The following is a 26204-nucleotide window of genomic DNA, read 5'->3' on the forward strand; positions in this document are numbered from 1 at the left end:
TTGGAAAGGAAGCAGTTACCAGGTAGGCTGGATGCCTTGGGTTAATTCCTTTGAGTATATCCTTCTTTGAGTACTTGGTAATGTATCACCTGCAGTCCCATTTTTGCTGCTCTTCCTGTGATCTTTTGGAACTAATAAGGAAAAGTAGTTTTTACTCTTAGAAAATCTTAGTGTAGGAGTTGACCTGGAGAACAGAGCTTAAGGGAGATGAAATAGCTGGTTCAGTACTTAGGGAGGAAAAGTAGTTTGTTCTATTTTCTTAAATCTGTTCTCATAACTTAACATTCCTCATCGATCATCTTGATGTGGTATGACATGAGTCACAACTAAGCATGCAGACTCCAATCTGCACTAGTCCTGTATCAGAGACAGTTCCAAAAAGGTTGGTGATCAACTAGAATTTTAGAAACTTTCCATGCATCACTGATGTCCTGCATTGTCAGGATTGCACAGAGCACTCAGCAACAAAATAGCTGGGTGGTGATATAAGTGTTTCCTGTCACAGCACACACTGGGCACACTGCCTTGGGCATTCTGCATTTCTCCCTTGGTATGTCTGACACTACCCAGGAATTGCACTCCTTAAAATCCCACCTGCTGTCTGTTGCCTCGTGCACATTTCCCTGCTGGAACTCGCTGTATTAGCTGAGTGTGCCAGTGGCCCTTGTGAGCTGGCACTGATCATAAGACAGACCAATCTCAGATTACGTTTTGCTTGAGACCTAAAGCCCAATATGGTTTGAATTCAGACACTATCACCTGTGTCTAGGCTGTGTTGAACTCTGAGGTTGGGTGGTTTCTTGTTGGGGGGAGGTGGGTGTCAGGTTGATGGAAAGGAGCAGCTCCTTCTTTTTCAACTTCTGGATTGCAAGGTTTAAGGGGGTTAGTGGAAGTCAAGGGTAATTCTTGTAAATGTAAAACTGCAAGCAGGCAGCTCCTACAGTATTACAGCTAAACACTGCAGCTGAACCTTTTGTTCATCTAACTAATATTGTACACCTGCTTCAGCTGGAGGTTGGCTAGGTGTGAAATTACTCAGGAGATTTTCAGCTTTAACTAAATACCCTGTCCTTTTGTCTACAAAAGCACCTTTTCTCCTTTCCGAGGTCCAGTGAATAGAAATGTTCCTCTGTAGGTCTGAATGAATTTGGCTTACTGTACATTTATATACAAACTGGTGACTGTTTGCTATCCTAAAATGAACAGCATCATATATATGAAGCCCAGTGGCTCTGGGTTTGTTGGGGGCAAAATGCTTTGCAATTTATTTTCTTCACTTGAGTTCTGAGTAAGATTGGCCTAAGTAAATTTGGCAGCTCTCCTTAGCGACAAAAATTTCTTGTACTTCTTGTAGCAAAACTCATACTTGAAAGAATTATGTTGCCATAGTAGTTATTTCGTGTCCTTTCGACTGGTTTCTTGAAGGATTAAAACTACTCTGAACTTCAGCTTGTTTTGAGGTCAGATGACTTCATTTCTAGCGTGATTTAAAATGTTGATTTCAACCCCCATTCCACTACCCCAAGTAGACTCGTCTGTGATTGAGCACCTCTGTGTAACTTTGTTAACTCCTATTTTTCTATTACTATCTGAAGAATATTTTTATATTAATTTTTCTTCCCAGAGGGTGTTATTCAAGTTGCACTCTGGAAATGCTGCAGTGTTGATCTTTTCATTTGATGTTCTCCTCACCTAAAGCTGTATTTTGAACTGTCTTTACTGCACTTAGAAACAAACATGCCAAAACTCCAAAAAAACAAACAAAACCCCAAACCACCTCAACCCACACAGGCCTGGGGTTGAAATGTCCAGTTTTCAGTGCTCAGTCAGAGGAGGAAAGATAGAGAAAGGTGTCAGAAGACTTTTTGGCTGCAGCTGTGGTGATTTTGACTTGGGCAGAGGTGCCCCATTGACAAGGGTAGTCAGACTTGTGTAGAGGTTTGCTTTGTCCTCGTGGGGACAGAGAAACCTTGCACAGTTGTTAGAGCAAAGTGTCCTAAGAATAGGGGTAGAAGAGCATGTGCAGTGCATCAGGTGACTAAACTTCATAATAGTTCATTAGTTAGCTTTTTTGAGTTTTGGGTTTTTCTGATTTTTGTTGGGTTTGTTGCATATGGTTTTAATAATTGGATGAATTTTATTTAGGTATCGGACTCGTCCAGGACGCCTTTGCTACAAGGTGTGATTATGGTCTTCTTTTAATGCAACTTTCTTAATCATCTTGTGGTTTCTTTTTTCCTTTTTTTCCCTCTGCTTCCTCTTTTCAGTCTTTTTGCATCTACTTTTTAATTTCTCTGAATAGCTCAATATAAGGGGATAGAACTGAAGACAAAATATAAATCTGTCATCACACTTGAGTGTTTTGGGTTTTTTATTTTTTTAAAGGAATACAGGAAAATATAAGTAGCAACAGAGCCATGATTCCTAAGCCTGAAGGGAGGCTTCCTATGCTTCTCTACTCTCTAACTTCCCAAATCCTTAGGAGTGTCTTAAAATATTTACAATTGATGTTATTTTCTCTTCTGTTACCTATATTGAAGTCCTTCACCTGATTTTTCTGTGTCCGTGCATTGACGTGAAAACCCGCTTAGTGCTAAACAAAAATTGTCATCTTCTGTTGTAACTCTGAGCATGATAAATTTGCCTTTAGTAATTGCACCTCCTGTCCCTCTGTCACCTCACTGCTGCACAGTGTCCTTTACCCTGCCCTGCCTGCAGTGCTTGCAGTGGGAGCCAGGATTCAGACCAGCTTTTGTGGTCTTGCCGCTGTGCAGCGTCTGGACTGCAGCGAGGTTTGACCTTTCTTGGCTGTAGCTCATGACTGCTAACACTGATGATGTTTATTTTCACTGTCCACATAGCTTGGAGAGAGCAGTGCAAGCTTTCAAATTTCAGCTTCATGTGGAATTTAAATATAATCTTGAATTATAGTTGCTGGTCTGGAGTTATACATCTATTTATAAAGCGTAGGGTGTCTGCTCTGTGTACTGAAGACAATTTGAGATGGTGAACTCTGCCTGACTGTGTCTGAAATTCTCAATTAAAAAGTACTTCTCACTAGCTTCTTTCTTCTAATAAAGAGAACTTGAACAATTTGAGTCTCATTAAAAAGTCTTAATAATAAAGAAATTAGATATAAACTGAAGATGATATTAGGAAGTGGGAAGGGTTGAGTGCAAATTAAAAGCAGATGGTGAGACTGTATTTTTATAGCTTAAAACTATTCTGTCCTGCTCTGTGCACTCAAGTTCTTGGATAGGTTTGTTAAAACCAGTTTTTCAGTTTCTGCTTTATACATATGACAAATGCTTGACTCCTCAAGATAGCTCTGAGGTCCCATAATTCATAGCTGAGATCATTTGTTTCTGTGTAATGATGCAGTCTGAAATTCTAGTTATGCTCCATGTGGCTTTTTTATGGAGTAGTCTTGAGCTGTAATGAGTTGCTGCACAGGAAAACATTTTAACTATTCACTGAAGCACAGGCATTTCTTGGGAGAGTAATGTACCGACTTTCCTGCCACCTAAATAGGCAGTATTGCTGCTGTGGAGTGTATAATAAAGGTTTTGCTAGGTTTTCTGGATTGCTTATGCTCCTCATGCATGCCTGCATGATAAACTAATTTCATACTTATTTTCCAGTTATTGATTTAATTTTAAAATACTGGGTTTTTTGCATCAGTACAAGGTATGAAATAATTTTAGTAGTAACATGAAAAATCTAGTGGACTAATGCAACTTTGAAATTTTCTACATAGGACAGTCTTGCAACTTCTAAGAGTTTGTCAGTTTTAAGTGCTCAGCACTTCTTATCTCTGTTTGAAGTAATAAATCAACAGACTTGGCGTTGGCATGTTACACAACATGCACCTGCAGTTTAGTACCACTGTTTTTATAATCACATTTTTAGAAACTCACAAATTCATCATAACTGTGAGTTGTTAAGAATTCTGTGAATGCAACATGATCCAAGTGACTCTTGCAGGCAAGTGTTTCTTAGGTACTGTGTAGTCTTACAGGGAGGAGTTGGTATTGCCATTTCTAGTTTGGCTCTGTGGGAGTGGTTTTTTTGGGGTGAGTTTGCTGGGTTTAGTTTTTAATAGTTCACCGTGTTAGGAGATAGGTTAAACATAAATGTATTTCAGTTACAAAGCTGTCTTAACACCTCCCCCTTAAAAACTGTCAGGAATTCAGATGTGGGAGCAAAGCTTCTAAATCTCTTCCACTTTAAAAACGTTCATCAGCTCTCCACAATGTCAGACTGCTTTGGCTCTTTTGAGGGTTAAAACAACAACTTTGTCCAGGATTGTAGTGAGGTGCCTTCATTTTGCTGCTGGTTGTCATAAAGATTCCTGCAGCTTCTGCTGAAGCTTTGAGAATGGAGTTGTCCTGAGAGAATCTACAATGGAGATACATGTGTGGGAAAAGCTGCTTAATGTGATCTCAGCCTTTTAGAGAGGCACCTGTTGTCCCCAGCTTCAAGTTGTGGGCTCTCCTTCAGTGTGGAAGAGAGGTTAGAAATGGGATGGGGTGGCTTTTTTAACCTTGTAACATTTATATAAAAAAAAAAATCAAAACGTCCTTGATGCTTTACTAGGCCTTTTAAGTTTTTTTTCAGGTTTTTAAAAGTTAACTTAAAAATCTGATTAGTAAGCTGAGAATTTAAAATTTAAATACAGGTGCTGTCTCCCGCATTTGTACAAAAAAGTACATTTTTTTGCTACTTCCAGTGTTGTAGGATTAAGAAAAGAACCTTTGACTATGGGATACACTGAATTGTTGCGAATAGCGGTGACTCTTAATTCTAGAAGCATCTTGTCTCTGCTTACCAAAATTACCTTCTCTCTGCCAGCTGTTAGATGATCTTCCCTGGGATGAGGGAGGATATATGGCGTGACTTGATGTAATATGGTACTGTGGGGGGAGGTTGTTCTTGTTTTATCCTGGAAACAAATACTTCAGTCTTCGTTCAAAGGGATGGTTTGAGTTCTGTAATTGTAGGGAGTGTTTTGCTTTGGGTGACTTTTGATGTGGATTTTTGGTTACAGTGCAGGGGGAAAAGTCTGAATATACTGAAATGAATGCAAGATTGTCATTGTCACAGGAACTGGATGTTCACTGCTGGACTGAGTGTGTGCTGTTGCTGTAACTCAGTTCTTAGGTCTGTTGGCAAGACTGGTGGCAAGACTGGTGCCTACCTTTATTCTTATTGTCTTAATTCTGACACACGAAGAAAGAGTTGTGAAGACCTTTTCTGGTCTGAGTCCAATTGATATTGTGGCCACTAGGCTCTCCTGAGCATTACCCAAATCCCACTGACTTGTTTTTTGGAACTGTCAGCTTAATGCGCAGCATATTGGTGTGGGTGGACTGTGAAACAGCTTGTTTAAGCAAACCTGCTTTTGATAAGGTGTATTTGTGTGCCTTTCAATGAAACAATTCTGTTGGCATAAAAGAAGGAATGGCACAGAGATGGGTCACAGCTGGAGAAGGAGAGAGAAGTTAATGGAACTTGTCTCTTTGCCCTGTACGTAGAATTATACCACACTAGAATGTGTACAGCACAACAGTGTCAGAGCCTGTCTTTGTGTTGCCAAGGATTCTCCGGTGGGTGCTAGTAAACAAGGAAACTATTGTGTGGAAATCTGCCCAGCTTAGATCAGAACCCACACAGTGAGCAGCTGTTTCACAGAAAGACAGGGAGGATTTTCACTCCTGGGCTGGTTATGCCACTAAGGAAGAACGTCCATGTGATTTTCTACCTGAACGCATTATCCCTTGTCCTAATAATCCTGCCACGCTGGGCACACGAGCTCCTTGACACTTTCTTTTTCAGCATTAGTTGTGCTACTTGTGTATCTTCTGTCTGTGGTTGTCAGCTACCAAAACTGTGCAATTTTTGGCCTCTTGTTAATGATGTTTAATTCTGAAGCCCTCAAACTGATGGTCTTGGTTTGTCTCACTAGCAAATGTGTACTTTACCTGTGTAATACATTCAATGACATGTCCCAAGGGGAAAACCAGAGCCTTCATTGCCCTCTAGCAGTACAACAGTGGATAGGGAAATGGGGCTTTTTAGTTGGGACAAGTACAAATTTGTCTTGTGTTATTCAAGTGATCTAATCAGTTACGTTAATTGGAAAGTATAATCAGTCTACATAATAATCTGGTTTAGATTCTCATCTGTTGCAGGACTTTACAGTTCCATTTCCCTTATCCTCTTTAAAATAGAAGGAAGATTTACAAAGAGATGTTACCAATAGTTAGTTTTTACTAATTTTACTACTAATAATAGCCTTTACAGCTATGAAAAGAGAAAGCCACTCTTTTCTGTTCAAGCTGTTGCTTGCTACAGGTAAATGTCAGGTTAGATCCTAGAGTCTACTTCCAGTTCCGAAAACTGTGTCTTTGAAAAATTTGTTTAAACCCAATTGTTTTTTTGTTCTTTGTATTTAATAATCAAGATACTTCTGACTCATAAGTTTAATTTCTTGTAGAGGACTTGAGTCCTTGGTTGGAGAGTGCTTTTGTAGTGGAAAGCATTAGCTAATGGAGCTTTGATTATTTAGCTTGAATACTTCTCTGATCTATAGAGGACTTCCTATCTGTATGCTGCTAAAATGTACTCTAACAAATGTTTAATTATATCTCTCTTAGCTAACAAATACTTCAGATCAATGGGGGGAAAGCAGTATTTCTTTATAAAGAGCCATCTCTTTTCCTTTCTTTTTTCTTTTTACATTTAGATGATGGAACACCTGGATTACACAGGAAATGAAGAAAGCACAGCATCAGCCCCTGAACAGCCTGGAGGACAATAACATATGGGATCCTGATTGAAAATGGCATTTGAATTTTCAACAACTGAATTACACTAAATTTGGTGAAATTTTACAATAGAGTGTTTCCCACTCTGTGTAAAAGGGTTTTTTATTCCTGCACCTATATTTTTATGGAAAATATTGTTAATGACATAAAAGTAATCAAAATAGACTTGCATTTTTACAGCCAAACCATAGCTAGTAAAACCGTGCCTTATTTCAATTTAAATAAAAGGATATTTTCTATGCAATTTTCCAACTGTGTTTCTATACAGTATATTTTTGTACAAGTTGCTTGCCCATATTGGTTTGATGCCTGAACTGTTTTTTTAAAACTTTGATTGACTAGTCAAGTTTCTTTAAAAGAAAACACAGTACCTTTCCTAGGATTTCTTTCCAGATTTTGAATGCAACGTTGGGTTGTAATGCAGCTATAGCAACTGAAGAATGAAAGTATAGTTCCATTACTACAAGTAATTCAGTAAACAGTGTGTGTGTGTCTATGTACGTGGTAAGCCATAAAATCAATAACAGGGCAAATTTAGCATGAGGTTTGTGAGCTCTTCCTCCCTCCCCCCCCGTTGTATCACTGGCTTATGCCTTAACTGTGAAAATTTCTAAGCTTGGGTGCAAGTCTTTGGATTGTAAACATCACCAAACATTTAAAAAAAATAAAATAAAAGGGGGGGAAAAGGTACTTACACAATGATCCTGAAAACTTCTGTGCAGCTGGAATAGTTGACAAACAAGATGGTGCAAAAGGCAAGAGGTTTTTTGCTCAATAAATGCTATTTTGGGGCGTGGTGTGAAATGTTAACTCTGGCCTGGTTCTTCTGCTGGTTAAGAGTAGGTCTGTACTAGGTCTGTATTTGTGGTCTTCATTTGGCTGTGGATCAATTCAAAGGGATGGGGGAAAACAGGACAGAATTTTGGGTTTTTTTTACCTTTTGCATCTGCACCATACTTTTTTAACTGTTTTTGAAAATTCTTTGCAAGTGATAGACAAAACAGGTTTGAATAGTGCTATTAGTGCCTGTGTTAGTTAAAGCCAATGCATGTGTTTAACTTGTTTAATGTTAATTTGTTTTAGCTCTTAAAGACATGGAAAAGGATAAATAGTTTAAATCATTATTTGCATTTAGAAGAGTTTGAGTTTGTTTGACACATGTTCTTTTTTCAGGAAACTGCAAATTGAGGGGGATTAGGCATAAAAAAAATTGTATAGCTGTAATGCTAACACCTCACACCAAAGAAAACTGGAGAAGGCAACAACGGGAGACCATTGAGTTCACTTAGTGCTAATGTCAGGTAGTTATTAAAGCATTTTTCCTATTCTTTGGATGAATGTCATTCCTATAGCCAGCACAAGTTCAAGAACCCTGGGAAAACAACCGACTAAGCACATGCTGGGCAATGGCAGTGAAGACTTTCCTGCAGTGCCTCATGTGAGTGCCTCCCTGTTTGTCTGAAGGTCACCTCTGGACATGAGATATTAGGAAGAAATTCTTTATAGAGAGGGTAATCAGGCATTGGAATGGGCTGCCACTTGCCACCCAGGCAAGTGGTGGATTCTCTGTCCCTGGAGGTTTTTAAGATGGGACTGGATGTGGCACTTAGTGCCATGGCCCAGTAACCACGGTGGTGGTGGATCAAGGGTTGGACTGGATCTCAGAGGTCCCTTCCAACCCAACTGATTCTACAATTCTATGATTTACAGTTAGTTCGGGGCATGTCGGCTCAGGAAAACTTACCCAGATTAAATCTGGCTTAACTAGATTTACTGTGAAAGTATGCTAATTAAGGCAATTGTAAATCTATATTGGCATTTAACAAAGGCTTACTGCAAATTCATTCGCAGCTTTATGTGATTTATATCAAGTTTGAACTTTTGTTTGCAAGAGGGAGGAACAGCCAGACTGACAGTCTGGATGTCAGTTGTTGCCATTCACACGGATTGACCGTGGTGCCAGTTGATACGGGTAAGATAAACACCTTGTTTGCAACTTCCCTAAGGAAACAGGAATTAAAAGCAGGTTTTGCATGTTAGCAGTTCCCCTCCTTGACTTGAGCTTGAACTGACAGCCTCAGAATGCAATGGTCATCTTCAGTTTTTATTTGACTGGCATTTCATAAATTACAGCATACCTCAGTGTTCCAATAGCAGACTGCAAATGTGTCTTCTGATGTGTTGTCGTGCTCTTTGACAAGCCCAGTATCTGCCAAAGTTCAGTGATTTTGAAGAAGTTTCTGAAAATTTCTGAAGCAGATAAAGAAGTCATGATAAAGAAGTCATAACTCATTCAAAGTCATGCAGCCTTCAGAAGCTTCACAAACCTATGGTCTATGACTTCTTTGTCTCTTTTGAAATCTTTTGCGTGGAGGATTTACTAAATTTTCAACTATAAATGATAATGGAATTAGTATAAATAAAGACCTTTGGCAGTGTAAGTGTATTCAGCAGCTGGCTGTGGAACCTGTGTCTTGTTCTGTGCCTAATAATGCTCCATGCCTGATCATGCCTGAGGTTTCACACACGTGCTGCAGTTTAATGGGGTGTAAACTAACTTTTTTCCTTTCAAATGCTTAGGTGCTTTGTTTACAAAAATTAAGAATGGAGTTTAAAATTTTATATAAATAGTAGGTTAGTATTGACTACTGAAATGAGGTTTTATAAGTTCAACAGAACTGATTGCAACACTTCTAGCAATTTTGAATGTTTTTAATATTGAATTTGGTTGAGCTAAACACTGTTAAAAGCCTTGTTAGTCATACTTTAGTAGAAAAATCTTACTACCTTTTCATTGTATGTTTACTGACAACAGCCCCCTTCCTTATGACTCTTAAGTTATCACCTTAAGAATGTTATTAATAAATGTTAATTGGAAAAAAGATAGTTGAGTAATTGCTTTGTTCTAACTCATCTTTTTCTTACTGTGAATGTTCATGGCAAAACAGTTACCACTTCATAATACCAAGTAAATTAAAAATCCATGATGCAGCCCCATAAATGTGTAGTTGCAGTTTTTATCCATGTATCCAAGTTATGCTTCTGTTTGTAGGTATCTGTGTGGTAGGTTTGCTGGATTCCTTTTCTCTATATTTTTAATTTTCTTCTGGGGTGAAGAGCAGGGAACTGAAGTCTGTGAACTAACCTACATCTGTTGGACTGGTCTGATCAGGGAATGCTCATTGCACGGCTGTTAGTCATGAGCTCTGTGAAAGCACACCTGACAAAAGTGAGCCAGAAATTTAACACGTGCAAACTTCTTGGTGGTAACAAGCTGCTTGCACTCAGCCCAGGAAATAGTGCTGCAGAAGTATTTTCAGCTGAAGGTGCTCAGCCTTTGACATGAGGGCAAGAAACAGCCACACCTCAGACATGAAACCCAGGCTGGGTTGGAAATGTTGGCAGGGAAAAAGAAAAAGGTCACTGAACCTGAATAGACTTGATATGTGATCCTTGAGACATCCCTACAGCCCTGTGATAGTGTGTTTGTATGCAACATGTTTTTAAATATTTTGAGCCTCTTCTGCTCATACATTGGAGGTTCCGGTAGCATTGAGTCTCAGTAAGTGAGTACTTAAAAAATTCTTGTTTTCTCTTTGGTTTAAGTTTTGAAGGAAACTCTCTAAAATGTTCTTTGAATTTACTTATTTTAAAAAATAAAGAAGTTAAGGAGAACAGACACAGCTACAATCAGCAAACTTGTTTTTCACTGTCTGTTCCCTGTGCATTCCACTGTTAAGGCTGCTCCATTTGACACACTGGCAAAACTCTAAATCTCAAAATTGCAAGAAGAGAGGTAGTTTCTTCTGAGGAAGAGGATGGTTGCCTGTTTAGATCAGTCCAATCTTTACAATACAGTTCCATTTAGACACAAGACTAAGCTTTTCCATGTGAGTGTGGTCAAACACTGGTGTAAGTTGCACAGAGAGAGCGTGGAGTTGGAGTTTCCACCCTTGGAGATACTCAATATACAAGTGGACACAGGCCTGGCAGCCTGCTCTGAGCAGAGGGGTTGGAGTAGGCTGTTAGACTTAAGCACATTTAAAAGTTGTCTTTGGATTTGCAATGCTTTCAAAAGCTGAAGCACTGTTTTATTTTTAAGTAGCCTATACAGCACATTTTCTGAGTGAATGGTTTATCTTTACGATTTTTAAGGAAAGAAGGAGAAGGGCAACTCTGTTATCCCTTTTGTCAGAAGTGAGTGACCAAAGTTCAAGGTTTTGTGTGCTTGAGAGAGGTTGATGGTGGAGGCTCAGGTATCTCTGGAATTCCTGTTATTGATAAAGAATGTGCAAGATCCTGTTTCCCTGAATACAGGGGGCATCAAATAGCTGAGAATAGGTTTTTTGCTTGTAGCTCAAAGACCTTTTAACCAAGAAAGTGTTTAGATCAAAGAGCTTTTAGCTTTTTGTCAGGAGTGTGCTCACAGGTATTCTGCTGTCTGGTTTCAGTGACAGTAATGTAAAACAAGCTGATCTTCTCCTTATCTGTGTTATGGCCCCACCGACTTTCTGGGGTTGCATTGATGGTGTAACAGCCAGATTTAGATTCTGAAACAAAACAAAGTAAGGGAAAGTTTTTGCAGTTTCATCAAGGGTTGAAATGTGCTCCTGCTAGTTCTCCCAATGTTTTGCAGAACTCCTACCACAGTGTATCAACTTGTGTATTGTACAGGCTTGGGAATACGAGGAAATTCGACAGGTTAATTGCTGAATTAAAAGTTCAGCAGTAGCTCAGTTAATTTAATTTCCACCTTTGCTGTGATGTGTCCCTGTCAAAGCTACAAGAAAAGTGAGCTTCTTTTAATTAAATATTTCTTTAAAAATGTAATGGAAAGTTACGCTGGGAAATTAATCCATCCTTGTGGATTTAAGGCAACTCCAGAAAATTAGCAAACAGGTAAGTGAGTATTTCTGTGGTAGCTGATTTCAAAAATAAATTTTATAAGTAAATTTACATTACAGTAACCATGGAACCAAGACCAAATGCATGCCCACTGGTACCTTTTCTGCAAGAAATGGAACAGCAAGCCTCCACAGGACAAAGTGATACTTTTGTCATGGTCACTGTCAAATAAGAGTTTAAAGTTGGACAATTAAGATCAGTCCCATATAAATTAAATTTAGAATTTTACATTTTGATCAAGAGTTACCTATCCCTAGATTAAAACAACCCAAAACTATAAAGAAGCAGAGCTCTGTGAACTTGTCCCCAGTTTCTAAAATTCAGGCACCTCTACCTCTTGCTGCTTTGCTTGCTGGTTCAGGCAGTGCAGTCCTGGAAGGAGATGCTGCTCCTCTGCTTCTTGCACATGGAGCGTCTCTGTGCAAAGGCCACCTCACTGTCTGACCACCGTGCACCTGCTCAGCTGCTAACAAGTGAAAACACAAGGATCTGTGAGCCCAAAGATTGCAGCAGGAACAATTTTCACAGGGAAGCTTGAGAAATTCTAAAAAAAAACTATGGGGGGAGAAAGTTCAGAAGGAACAAAGCTGAGATAAAGTTGTTTTAGTTGCATTTTTAAGGGCAGGCACTGATAAAATCTTGCAAAGGGCCACCATTATGTTGTAAATGTACCCACACAGTTCCTGGCAGCTACTGGTTTTACACATCTAAATAGAGATGAATGTGGCACACCCTTGGCAGTTTTGTGCAAGACTTCAGCCTTTGTGGGTTAAGCTCTCGAATGCAGTTTTCTGAGCAGGAAGTAATGTGTCATATTCCCAAATACAGGATACACTTACATTTTGCTTTAGATGATGGGTTGGGTAACGTATCTCTTTTTGTATACTCATGGAGCATCTGAAAGGACAAATCCCACGTTCAGAACTGCATGTGCTCAGTTAGCTCATTAATTTGATGTCCCTTCCTATTAATAGAGAGTATCTTTAATGCAGATTTTAAAAATGGAAAACCCGCCCCCTCAGTTGCCTAATTGGGATGTGACAAGCCATGTTGCAAAGCTGAACTTGAGTTACTCGTTTTGCACTCTGAGCTTGGTGTGTTGGGTCATCGAGTCCTTTGTGCTGCCATCAGAAAGCCACCCTACAGCCCTTTCCTATGGTTGGTGGTGATTTGCCATTCCCAGCAAAGCACTGAAGCACTGAGAAGCCTCACATACCATTCCCTGCATCTGTGTTGCAAAGTAAATGACTGACTTTGCCATTAGCTAACACCTAAATGCAGTGTTAGAGAGGAGCTGAACTGCACTGGTGGCCTTCAGGTGATACCAGATCAGTTCTTTTATCTCCAAAGGCACCTCCATCTTCTCTCTTTATGGTTTTGGTGGCACAGGAAGCCATCAGTGTTATTTTGTCAATTGTAATCCATGAGCAGTTTTGTTACTTTAGTTTAAATACATACATTGCTTGTGAGATTGGAGTCTAAAACAGCTACAGGGAATAATTTGTTTTATGACTTAAATATGCAAAATTAATTTTTGTACATTTTTTCCTGGTATATCTTGAATTTACCCTGGATTTTATGATCTCTTTCTTTAATGTACAGCTAAGACACTTGTTTCTTTTGAGAGAATACCTCTTCTTAGCTGTTAAAGCTAACACATTGCTCAGACTAACTACTTTTTGACTTCAAAACCCTGGTATAATGCAAAAATATTACTAAACCTTTGGCACCTCTTCAGAAGATATGTGACTCTGGAGCGTACCACATGCCAACAAATTAATTAGTAAATAGTTGAAAAACTGTGACATTACACATTTTTTAAGTTTTATTTTCCCCAGCATCAATGGCAGGCAGCCTCCTCCTTTTAGGTTATATTTCCTAAGTGGTGTGATTAAAAGCAATAGGCTGTTTCTACTTTATCCCATTTTGAAACAGTGTATTTTGAATTGCTACAAAGTTTCACATTTGTAACATTATTTGGTACTGGACAAACTGTTTTCACAAAAAGTCAGCAACACCAGCACTAGAAAAACCTTTCACAAATAATGGAGGGGGCTTAGAGTTCCCATTAACCTGTGTCATAGTATGTTTTTTTCCCTATTTGTCAAATTTTGAACTTTCATGTGAAAAAAAAAAGGTATCTTCGGTTTTCAGGAGTAGCAGTCACAATGCTGAGTTGCCACTGTAGCTGAACAGCTGATTTACCTGGATAAATCAGAAATGGACAAACCTGTGTCCAAAGGGGAAAAAAAAAAAGGCATTTGGGATAATTCACCTCTGTTTCAAAAATATGAAAAGTGAACCAATTATAACTCTTTTCCGCCACAGATTACTGTAGTAAGGGATAAAAAAGGTTTTCTAAACAGAATCTGTTTGACCTTAAGTAGGATAGTAACTAGGTCTCCTTATCAGTTGGCATTTGTGACTGATTTAACTACTTATTTCAGCACTTATTTTGAATGACTGCAGAATAGCAGCACATATCTGGTAAAACTTTTTATAGAATCGAACGAAGTTAAAACCAAGGTTACTTTCATTTAATAGTAACCCATTTAATTTGTCATCAAGAGGAATCCTGTATTTTTTTTTCAGTGCATGAGTCAGTAGTTCATCTATGTGAGGGTGAGTGAGTAATGAAACAGCAGCATCCTGGCTATTGGATATTGCAATATTGAGATAAGGGCTTCCTTAGAGAGGTTTCTTATACTTTAGCATTACAGTGTGATCGAGTTATAGCTGCAGAACCTATTAAGGTTGACATCGCAAATTTTACTAGTGCTGGTTATGATTCTATAACAAACTCAACATGTCAAGGACAGACTGGTAGCTGAATTTGGGATACAAAAATGAGATACAGGAACCACATAACAAAAGGAGTTTAAACCGTTTATATTCAATTTGAGATAGCAGAAGCTTACTTCAGGTTAAAGGTCCTTAAACAGAGTGAGGTATAAAATAATGCTTCATTATTTCCTTGTCATTCACAGCTGACAGCTGTTGCTTTGGAAGGAGATATCAGAGGAATTTTGAGTTGAGTATTGGTGTGATTGAAAGGTAACAGTGTGACAAATAGCAAATATTTCTCCTATTGCTCATCCCTCTAAGGCTGAGGTGGAGTGATTCACAAGATTTAACATTTGAATGTAAAAGGATTCACCTTTTGGGTGACTAATTCTGCTAGCTTAGGGTCAAATCGTGCCACCTTCTGTAAGGTTGATCCAAGTAATAAGAGGATATAAGGTGACTTCCCTGGGCCATGTGCCATCACTGCCAGGTCACAGGGATGTATCTCACTGGGGCACTGTGTCCTGCCCCCTTCCCAACACTCTGAGAGCTGATGCTTCCCCAGACAGCATGAGGCAGAGAGGATATTGATGACTCATTTTCCTTTCATTTTCATCACAAGCTGTTCCAGTGAAACAAATATGCTTTCTCTCCATCTAACCTTAATCACAGTTGAACTCTCCAACAATTTGATGTCAATCTCTCTACAGTTTTGCAGGATCAACAGAAAAAAACCATGGAAATTCCTCACCTCAAGCATGGGACTTGATGATCTCAGAGGTTTTTTCCAACCTAGTTGACTCTGTGATTCTATGTTCTCCTAAAACAGCAGCTTGTACCAGAGAAGATTCGTGGTAGGTTGGCCTCCAGCTACTTTTTCCTAATTTCCTTGCTCCTTCTAGTTCTTGGGTTTACAAATATGAAATTTAGAGGCCAACATGATAACCAGTATAGCCCAAATATTGCTGTGAGACTGTGAGATGAGATAAAGGATCTAGCTATATAAGAATTTGCTCATTAACTTAATGTGGAATGTGAGCTTTAGATAATTAATGAATTAGAAAGGGAAGAAGAGGAAGAGAGGAAGTAGGAATGGGGTAATTTCTCAGAAATGCTTTATGGTGTTAACTGAGGAATTCAGAAATCCCCCACTTTCTCTGCTTTCCTTTGGAAAGTTCTTGAATCATCTCCAAAAAAATTTTACTGGGCTTCCACTGCTCCTGTTCCTGCTCCCTAAGCCAAGAACTAGCACATGGGAATTCAGGTAGGAACAGGTAGCTGCAGATCAGTAGGCTTGGGACTTCTACAGTAAGAGACTAAATGTAGCCTGTTCATTGTGTGATCTTTTACTCAGAACTAATTTAACTTTTTCCTGGAAAAGCCAAATTTTCCTCTTCTATGAAAATTGGGAGTCCTAGGAACTTAACTTTCATATGTATGTAAAATAGCACGAATTTTTCAGAAGTTAAAACAAGCATTAGGAGCTCCCCTGCAGCTGAGGGACTCCCTGCAGCAACACCCTAATGTGAGCTGGATGCCACAGGTGCTGGGTCTGCTCAAATTTGCACCTATTTGTTTGCAGCAAAGCGGTCTAGTATCAGAATTTACAACTGGATGTTTTGTTTCTTGTTATTCACAGCTCTGTGTAAACTTTCAGATGCCACTTCTGCTGCCTTTTTTTTATTTTTTTTTTTTTAAGCTTGGTTTGATTTTTGATCATCCCTGTCTAATAATTGGAGTATGTCTAGTGAATTTGGTAGTGTACCAACCCTCAGACTCTTAAGACACTGTTTCTGTCATGCTGTGGCTGATCAGTTCCTGGCTGCATGAGCAGAGCCCTGTTACCCTGTGATGCACAAGCCCATGGTTCAGGTGTGAGCACACACTGTCAGCTCAACCCAACACTGTGGCAGTTAATGTTGGCATTTTGCAGCAAGGGGAGACAGATGATAATTGGTTCAACAACTCACAACAGCTGACAAATGATCAAGCCTGACAATGAAAAATCGAAGGTTTTTAATTAATTTGAATGTTTGGATGGAGTTTTTACATAATTACTGCTCTTGTATGGCTATGGCATTTTAAAAATGGTACCAGGACCTTTGAGCCAGATTTAACTCACTTTTCATTGTGAAGGAAACACTGAACTGTTGAACTGCATATGTCTTAAATAAAAGTTAATGACAACATAATATCAGATACATATTTTAGATCCAAGATTTTTCTAGGACATCATCCTTAATTTTTTACATTTAGGGAACACAAATAATTAGAGCCACACTTAATTATTCTCTCTTCCCTTACAAATGCTGTTTACTCTAGCATAAAGTTTGTTTCAAAAGATATATAATGACACATGTAGTAGAAATTACTGTATAAGCTTTTTCGTTTGCGGTACCAATTCTCCAAGTTTGGAGATTGCATATAGGGACAAAAGAAGACAAGTTTCCTGCCCTGGACAGTTCCTAATCTAAACTGGGAGGTAAGTTGATTGAAGTGGAGGGAATGCATCCACCTTTTTCCCTCCAAAACGAACTTTCCTTCGGTTTCGCTCAGCCCAGTTACAGGGTTCGGACACTGCCGTATGTAAGCAGGGCTGGTGAACGAATCTGAACTAATGCTGTTCCCTGCTCTGTAGCTCAAATTAGGAAAAACGCGGGTCATTTTCCGGAGGCAGCAGCCGGCGGGAATGTGCCCGGGCTGAGGTGACACCTCGATATCGGTAAGCGGAGCCCCGGTCCCTGCCCTCGGGGCAGCCCCATGCGAGGCCCATGTCTTTGCGGAGGTTGTGGGGCGCGGAGCCCCCACCTCCGATCCGCGCGTTCCCAGCCCGGAGGGTTCCTGTCCCGGGAAGGTCCGTTTTTAACATCTCCGCCGTTACCTCACCAGCACGGCCGCTGCCCACCGGCAGCCACCGCCACCTTTCCGGGGCATCTCGGGGCTCCCCTGCCGTGCCGAGGGGCCGAGACACCCGCGCCCCTCCCGGCCGGGCAGCACCGCCCCGGCCGCCCCCTCCTCCCCCGGGGGCGGTGCGCGCTGACGCGGCAGCGCCGCGGCTCCTCCACCGGCCGAGTCGCACAATTATGAGAAAGAGGCGCCGGGCCGAGACCGCCGCCAGCCCTGGGTCCCGGTGTGGAGCCGAACCAGCGCCGTCCTCCGCACCCCGCGCCTCCCTTCGCCCCCCGTGCGCCGTCCTCGCCCGGCCGCTCCCCACCCAGCGCTCCGCTGCCGCCGAGCCCAGCCCCGATAGATGGAGACAGGCCCCGCCACCGCCGACGCCGAACCACGAGCAGGAGCTGCCCGGCGAGAGGAGAACCAGAGTCGGCGCCGAGACCCAGCCCGGCCCTGAGGAGAATGGTGAGGGTGTTCGGGTGCCGCGGCGGCGGGGCCGGAGCGCCCGGCGGGGCGGGGGAAGGGACGGGGCGACCGGCTCAGACCTGTCCCAGCCGGCTGCCGCGGGTCCCGGCCGCCCCGAGCCGCCTCCCCGCCCGGCGAGGAGGGAGCGGGGGCACCCCCCGGGCTGTGCCCCCAGCCTGCAGGGGAGGCTCGGGCGCCCCGGGGCCGGCCCCGACAACCGGCGGGCGCCCCGGCGTCCCCCGCTCATCGCTCCCCGCCCGCGGGCCCGGCTGGGAGCGACCCGACCCGCGCCGCCGGGCGAGGCTCCCGCCGCCGCCCTCCCCGCCTCTGTCCCGGGGCAGCCGCGGGGCCGCGGGCGCTCTCCCGGGCACCCTCCGCGCCCCGGGTAGCGCCGGGTCCCGCGGCCGAGGGACCGCACTGCCGGGAACGGCAGCGCCCGGTTGGTGCTCCGACCGAGCGCTGCCCTGCCCGTCATGACGGTTCGGTGTAACACCGGGGTTCACACGGTGCGCTGGGTGTTCTCTGGGCTGCAGCAGTTCTCCCCTTCTCATCTTTCCACCTAGTGAATGTTTTTTTTTTTATTTTCTGCGTGTTGTCATGTACAAGGGAGCATATAAGCAGTTAGAAAGCGATGTGCGAGTGTCTATAAAGAAACACAATTTTAATTCCAGCTCTTTCTTCTGGCTGCTGCTCAGTTCTTTATCCTTATAAGTTTATTCCTTAGTTGATATTTATAGAATCTAGAATGATTAATCACATCAGGTGCTTTCAAATAATTTTGAAAATCTAAGTGTGGATTTCTACGGTCTGTTTGAACACCCGGTTAAGTGCTTTGTTTCGTTTTAAATAAAGGTGTTTTATTTCACGGTATTTTGTTTCAGCCCACAAGGATTCAATGCCCGTCAGTTCTTCCATTTCTGAGTATATCTGTGAACTGTGTGGAAATGTGGGTTGTCTTTTTCTAGAATCTGCAAATCCAGCACTCCCCTAGGAAGAAGCTGAAAATGCAGCCTTCTGTTCTGACTTGAAAGAGTGCTTGGCATCTCCCACTTGTGTGGTACTTGCTCTTCTCAACTGAAGTGATTTCATGTTGGGTTTTTATCTGTTTGTTTGTTTGTAGTTTTGGATAGTGGAGTTTTTTGTTTGGTTTCATTTTTTAGTTTAGGTCTGGAGGGTTTTTTGGTGCTGACATAGCCTGGAAATGTACAGATTGGTTTTAGCCATCATAGATTTGTAAACTCTAGGCTCAGCAGTTTTTCTGTCATTGTAACATTTTTGCAATGTATTTACTAAATGCATATTTGCTGTGTATTTACTAAATATTTTGAAACCACTGTTTAACAGGTGTTTTGCCTGAGTTGAATATAGGACATTTTATGCAAGTTCATTTTGTTAAAAACTTCCCTACTGCTCCATGAGTATTTAGTAGCTTTGAATAATTGCTGGACGGTGTCCAAAATTAAATCAGGAATTATTCTAAGGAGTGAAGTTGTTCAGTGTAGCAATTCCGGCTGTTCAGTCTTTTTTTTTAAATGTGTCTGTGTGGGTGAGATAAGTGTCTGCTAGATCATCCTTCATGCCTTCTGGTATGAGGCCATTCCTGACTTTGCTATTTCAAGTGTGTGGGGGGAACCTTTCTGCATGTGGAGCTGTTTAGGCTGGATTTGGACTGTTTGTACCTTTGTTTCCTGATGTTGTACTTTGATTTTTTTTTTATTTGCTTGCCATACAAAGGCACCTTGAAACATCACCTTGCATTTGACAGTTATCTCACCTCTGAGGATCCTGTATCAGATCATCTACTGCCCCACATGGGTTATCTTGGAAAGAGTTTCTCCATTGTGTTTTAAACGTTCATTTCTTTTCTTGTCCCTTGAGGCTCTGCCTAACTAGTCCTGCTGCATTACGATTTTATTTTACCACTTCAGTCCTGCTTTCTCTGCTCTGCTGGTGACAGACTACAGCATCCAAAGTCCTCTCTTTTCTCATGGTTGTCTTTGCCACATGCTGTGCTTCCTTTTCCTGGAAACTTTGGACCAACACCCTAACTTTTCATGCTTCTCCTTCATGTCACTTCATAAGGAGCATTTCTATTAACCATTCAGTCCTTGTGGACGGTCATGACAGATGAGTATTTTCTAAACAAAACAATATTGTTTTGAACTTAAATAATAATGCTGACACACTAGAGTTTGGCCATATTGGTTTACGATTTGATGTCAGTAAGACTGCAAATAAATCTTTAAGAGGACTTGTCAGAAACTGTGTGTGAAGGGAGATGCTTTTAAAGTCTAAATCAGTGTTCTTGATAGAATTTTGCATAGTAAGTTGATTTTCTTTTCCAGAAAGACCCTGATTAGCTTAATTAGGAATTTAATACATAGCTATACTAGCAGTGACACCTCTACTAAACCTCTGGTGCTGTCGACATATTGTCTGAAATAAACCCAAATTTGAAGTTTCAGTCTTTAAAGACTTGAGAATGGATTTTTAAATGGTAGCTTATGCTTTGAAATACCAAGACAATATGAAATTACGAAATTCTACTGCTCATGCCAATATACTTAGCCTGAAAAATATATATTTGTCTTTTTTTAATTGATATTTATTTCTATTGAAGTTCTCAATTTTCGTTCAACAGTGTCTACTTTGGCTGCAATACTTGCGTGCCGCGTTAATTTGCTGAAACAAGTAACATTAGTTCTGTTTCTTTGTCCCTCTTTTTTTAAAGGCAAAAAGAGAATCAAAGTTTTGTTTCTAAGGTGATGTTTCTTGTTTCTGTGAATAATTCCATCTTAGTGCATTTTAGCTTCAGTGGCTGAAATTTCAGCAGTTGACTTTTCGTCTGATAAACTACTGAATAATCTCACTCTCTGAATATATTTAGATAAGGTAGTTATAAGATTATTCAGGAAATATCACTTTTTACCTCTGATACTGACAACTAGTTGTGGCCTCTGACAAATGAGTCTATGTGCTTCATTGGTTCTACAAAAAATTGTCCACTTGTAAAACTTGAACATTTGTTGCACCCTTTCTTTGTGTTCCCTGGCCTGAAACCTTTTTTCTTTATTGTAGTCTCTGCAGACTTGTTATAATCCTTTATTTGACTTAATCCCATCGCTTTTGCTCACATAATGAGAATGTAGAGGTGACGGTGTCATATTAATATATCATGATACAACCTGTACTGAAAATGATCCGCCTAATCCTTGGTTTCTGTTATTTTTATTATGGCAAGCTTGGCTTTTCCTTTGCTTAAGTTGTAGATGTTTTTGTATTTCAAGTAATAGAAAGCTAATCTAACAAAAGGAACAGGAAAAAGTAAACCCCCAAAACCTTTGTATTGGCAAGCTTCACTCCCTGGCCTGGCTCAGCACGGGGTTAGCTTGGAACCCCTGCTGCTGTGCAGGAGGGGAGCTGGGATGTGCAGGAGGGGAGCTGGGATGTGCAGGAGGGGAGCTGGGATGTGCAGGAGGTGACTTGTCTGTGTGTCATTGAACAGTGTGGTCCAGCACACTGGACCTGCTGCTTCTGCCTGGGTGGCACCACAGACCCCAGCAGGGCAGTGGTGTCTCCATCCCAGCTGCTCCACTGATGGAAGGAATGCTGTTTTCCTTGAGGAGTGGTGAGTTCTTTTCAGCCTTTACACCTATATTTTGCTTAGCATGTAAAGTAGGTGTGAGCCATTTTCTTTTACTACCAGGTTTGCTGGACCCACAGTACAGCTGGAGTTTGTTTTCCCTCCCAGCTGCTCTAATTCTTGCAGGGAAGAAAGGACAATGCAGGTTGCCTAATTGCTGTTAGGTGAGCAGAGATTTCTTACTCCCCTGTTCTTTCCCAGAAGGAAAGGCCAGTGAACTACTGATGATATAATGAAATAGAAAAAACAAGAGAAAGTGGGATAAATAACATTGTTATCCTTAACTGTATAGGATTTTTTTTCTCCTTCCCAAAATTTGGGCAAAAAGTGTTCTGAACCTATTGAAAATATTGGAAGAAAAATGACTGTATTGCTGATTGTGGTGTTCCTAGTTCCGAAAAACTGCCTTATGAAAGGACTAGAGTATTGAACTATGGCAAATGGTTTGACAGCATATGGTATAAGGATGTTACAGGATTAGTCTGTAAGATAAATGTAGCAGTTGATTGCCAAGGAGAATTTAAAGTATGGTACTAAACTGACAGCACATTGAAACTTGGTTTATAAGTTATGCATTTTTTTTCCCCTTAGGTAAAGATAAGGTGACATGTTACTGAAGTGGTAGGCTTGAATTAAACCTTACTTATGGGAATTTCTGTGTGTGGGGGGTTTTTTTGTTGTTCTTTTTTTTTTTTTTAAATCCTGAAAGTTGCATCACAGTTATGGATTGTTTAATACTTATGTTATTAAGAGCAATATGTCTTTTCCTGAAACCTCTTACTCACTCTAACTTGAACTGTTTCATACATTTTATGTTGTCACATTCTCTGAAATGTTTGTACACTCTGTGTATATGGCAAACGTGCAGTTGCTGAGTTGATATCCCAACCCATCTTTATTTAATTTGATTTCAGCTGAAGGAGGATGCCATATGATTTGTGTGCTGGCATATCTGTTGATTCTTCTACAGCTGCAAAATCAGAATTTTAGAGGGTGATTCAGTAATCGAGTTGGTGCTCTGTAGTTGGACAACTCATGTTTTCAGAAGATCATCCAACTTCAGAAACATCTACTGTAGACCCTCTGTGAAGCTTTATTGGTACTTCAACCTGTCTGTGGAGATCAGTAGTTTATATTCATATACAGTCCAACATGAAGTGCTTATTTTGTTTAAATGTGCATCATGTGTTCTGCAAAGTTTCAAAGAGTGTAGATGTGTGCTTATAGTTTGTCTACATCTGAAAATTGTGCACATGTGAATCTTATCAATGTCTAAACTTCCTGCTAGTAATTGTACCAGCAAGAATTTGGTGAGGCTTGTTTCTGAGTTGGAGAGCACTGGAACTCTTTTAAGGTCTGTGGCAGACTGGTCAAGCTTTTTGTTTCCTAGTCATGGATCCCAGAGCCTGGTCTGGATGACTCCTGGTGCTGTTGGATTCTGTATTTAATTGTTTACTGCTAATCAAAGCAGACTTAAAAAAAAAAAGGAGAGAGAGAAGCTGCAGATTCTGAGAATTGACATATTTCTCTTAAGTTCTGGTTTGCTGATTTTTATTTTTTCTTTTTATTCTTTCTTTTTATTCTTTGGCCACTTTTTGGATGATTACTGCAGTATATTTCTGCTGTGTTACACTAAAGCATTCTTGCTTGAGAATACTTTCTCAGTTACAGCTCTGAATTAGTTTAATCTAGGTGTTCAGTCTTTTACTGTAAGTCTGTAATCCTCAAAGCCTGGGAAAGTGTCTGTTACAGCTCAGTCAGTCTTAGCACAATGGTTTTTGTAACTGAATACCAGATTCTGTTCCATGCTTTGTTCACACTTACCTCTGCCCAAAGCAGTACTTATTTTCTTTATCTTATGTACTTGATTCTTGTCACCTGTGCTAAGAGTTTTCACTTTGTAGTCCCCTGACTTGTGCTGGGTGGAATTTGGCAAGGTGTCCCTGGCTGATGGTTCTTACCCAAATGTCTGCTAATTTTTTCTCTAATGCCGCAAAGTTTTTGTGAAATGTGGACTTGAAACACTTGGCTCTTAAAATTTAAATTTAATAAATAAATGTACATTTTTGCCTTCTGCAAATTAATTTCTAGGTGCTTTGTTGGCAAAACTGTGTTTCACAAGCATTTACTGCTTAAAAATGTCTAGACTTTGGGCACTCTTAGAACTAGTATAATTTAGCAGCACAGTTCTTCCCATTGTTACTCTATTGACAATGTATTTCCTGGCTGACCTGGAGTGCTTGAGATGTGGCTGTGTGTATTGCAGGGTAATAATCTCAGATTATGGGTTGTTGTTCAAGCCCTTTGCTACTTGTTCCCACATCTGCCAAAACCCTTCTTAAAGGTGTAATCCAGTCTAAACTCATCTAAACTCTGGCTGTCACCCTTTCACTTGTCCCTTTATGCTTCTTCCTGTGCTCAGCCACTATTTTGGGGATCTGAACTGAATGAACTTCTGATCACCTCCTTTTTTTTTCCCGGATTATTCTGTCAGTCGTTTCCCTGAATCGGCTTCTTTCTGTGTGACTGCATAAATGCTGGTGCTGGTATGAGTTAGGTTGGGATCATGTGCAGAGGCTTAGGAAAATGGGATTGTGGCACCCCAAACTTCCCATGAGCTGTGAAGCTGGATTGGAAGCTTGCTCTGCAGTGCCTGAGAGTTGATTTGTGCCATTGTATTAGTGTTTGGTTACTCTGTAAGTGTTGTGTTTGGTGTACATGAATGTTTTCTGTGTTGTGCACAGGCATGGATGGAGCTGTGCCATCGAGTCAGGTTCTGTAGCCTCTTTAAAGTATAAACCAAATGGCATTGTAGGCCTTGCCTAATTGTACTGCAGGCACCTAGTAGCTATTCTTGAGTACTCTTGTACCTAAATTCTTGTTTACAGAGGATGTTTTTCTGACTTGCTTCTCTGAATGTGTGCTAACAGATGCAAGATCACTTGCTTTTACCAGATGTGCTGTGCTCCAGTCTGTCTTTGTGAAGCTTAGTCTTGTGAGCTGCATCAAGATGAGTTTGACCCCTTCCATCAAGTTATTTTTCTTAGCAAATGATTCACTGCTGGTAACTTGTCTCGCATAACAAAATCTTGCTCAGTTTTTTTTTCTCTGTGTTCTTAACTTGCTGCTTATTTGCTTTTTAGTGGTATTCCCGTTCCTGTTTAACTTTCTCAGGAAGCTGAACCTGTTTCTTTGGGGTAGGAGAGACCAAAGCTGCATTCTGCTAATGAGCCTGCCCGAGCTCAGCACAGCAGCCGTGTGGACAAGGTTCAAAGGCGGTCATGCTGATGTGCAACGTCGCTAAAATTGCACCTAGATTGGCTTTGTGTAGGGAGCTTAATGCAGCATTCTAGTTTGTGGCTAGAGCCAGCCTGAAAAAGCTGTTTGCTTTCCAAGCCTGTCCCTGTGGCTGCTGCGGTCACACAAGTCTTTAGTCAGGCATAACTTCAGTCACCTGGATAGGTTAAATTATGCATGTGCTTAAGTGACACATGATTGGAGCCTAAAAATACCAGTTGTGTAATTACAGAACTGTTAATCAACTTTCTCTTCAATTATAAAAATCAGTTAATCTACAAGAGTAGGTGCAGTTAATGATGTTTTAAATGTCAGAGTCTTACCAGTTTCTCTTGCGGTCCCTGGCTGCAGTGTTTTCTGTGGTTTGCAGAATTCTGTTAAACAGCAAATTTAATAAAACATCAACTGAAGAGTACATGACTGGGTGATCTTCTGGCCACAAAGTTTGAGAGAGGTTGATCTTGAAGGAATTCCTGCTCATGGTAGTAATCTTGCACTGGGGAAAGAGTGATGAATCACTGATCCCATAGCTGACATCCTACACAACCTTCTAGGAGCTTAACATCATCTGGTGTGGCAATGCCTCTGGATGCAGAACTAGTTGGAAGAGGCTCTCTCCTCCTCATTTCACAAACTCTGGTTTACTGACTCTGTAACTGCTGCTGAAGATGTTCATGGGGTTATGCTGCAGGCTGGCCCATGTGGAGTTTGGGATGGACATACACCTCTTAAACTGGCATCAAACTGGCTTTGCAGCCAGAGGCATTGAAAAGCAGAAATATCTCCTTAACTAACCTTTGTCCTTTTAATTTGTGCCAGCTTCAGAAATACTCTTGATGAGGATTTATGCCTTTGCCTCATTAAGCAATTGGTCTGTCTTAGTCCTGGTTTCTTTTATAAAAATCTTATGCAGAAAAATCCCTTTTTAATTTTCAGCCGTAGAAAACCCGTGGTTTTGCATGCATGCAGTTTTTCTCCATAAATCTTACAGCTTTATGTGCAACTCGGGAACTCTTCACTGTTAAGTTCTCTGTAACTGTTTCAGATGCATTAGTGAAACAATGTGGCCTTTTTATGTTACTTATATAGGGAAAGAGGGCGGAAAACACTCATCATCCTTGTCCTGGTTTGGGCTGCCGGCTCGTGTTACAGGTGAAGGTTCTGTGGTGATGAAGGCTGCTAACAAACAGGTCATTCATTGTGTGAATGGATCATCTGGTTGTGCTTGGTGTTTTGTAGCCCACAAGAGAAACATTTGGTACCTGTATAATCATAGTACTTTTCTGGACAATATGATGCAATAAACTTTGGGCAGTGCTTTCTTCCTGGTGTAGAAAATCTGCCGTCAGAAAAATCCCGTCTTCAGGTTGTAGGAAAATGTTTTCTGGTCA

The 26204-nt window shown here is 40.9% G+C and overlaps 2 protein-coding genes across 6 annotated transcripts in view; both read left to right on the forward strand.

The window, feature by feature from the left end:
• The window catches only part of SPPL2A (signal peptide peptidase like 2A), a 26167-nt gene extending 18675 nt beyond the window's left edge, over positions 1-7492 (forward strand). For 2 of the 4 annotated variants that reach the window (XM_027688692.1, XM_027688694.1), the window contains 2 exons: positions 2146-2179; positions 6746-7492. In XM_027688692.1, coding sequence (XP_027544493.1) covers positions 2146-2179; positions 6746-6777 — 66 coding nt within the window. In that variant the 3' untranslated portion in view covers positions 6778-7492. The remainder of the gene's footprint in view (positions 1-2145; positions 2180-6745) is intronic. The other 2 variants (XM_027688691.1, XM_027688693.1) reach the window with 1 other exon arrangement.
• A 10130-nt stretch (positions 7493-17622) lies between these two features.
• Positions 17623-26204, forward strand: part of TRPM7 (transient receptor potential cation channel subfamily M member 7) — a 52532-nt gene continuing 43950 nt past the window's right edge. For both annotated transcript variants that reach the window (XR_003534971.1, XM_027688173.1), the window contains exon 1: positions 17623-17873. Coding sequence is in view for 1 of the 2 variants with exons in the window: in XM_027688173.1 (XP_027543974.1) it covers positions 17871-17873 (3 nt within the window). In the remaining variant the exon portion in view is untranslated. The remainder of the gene's footprint in view (positions 17874-26204) is intronic.

The sequence above is a fragment of the Neopelma chrysocephalum genome, unplaced genomic scaffold, assembly GCF_003984885.1.
Source record: "Neopelma chrysocephalum unplaced genomic scaffold, ASM398488v2 Primary Assembly neopelma1_75, whole genome shotgun sequence".
NCBI classification, from domain to species: Eukaryota; Metazoa; Chordata; class Aves; order Passeriformes; family Pipridae; genus Neopelma; species Neopelma chrysocephalum.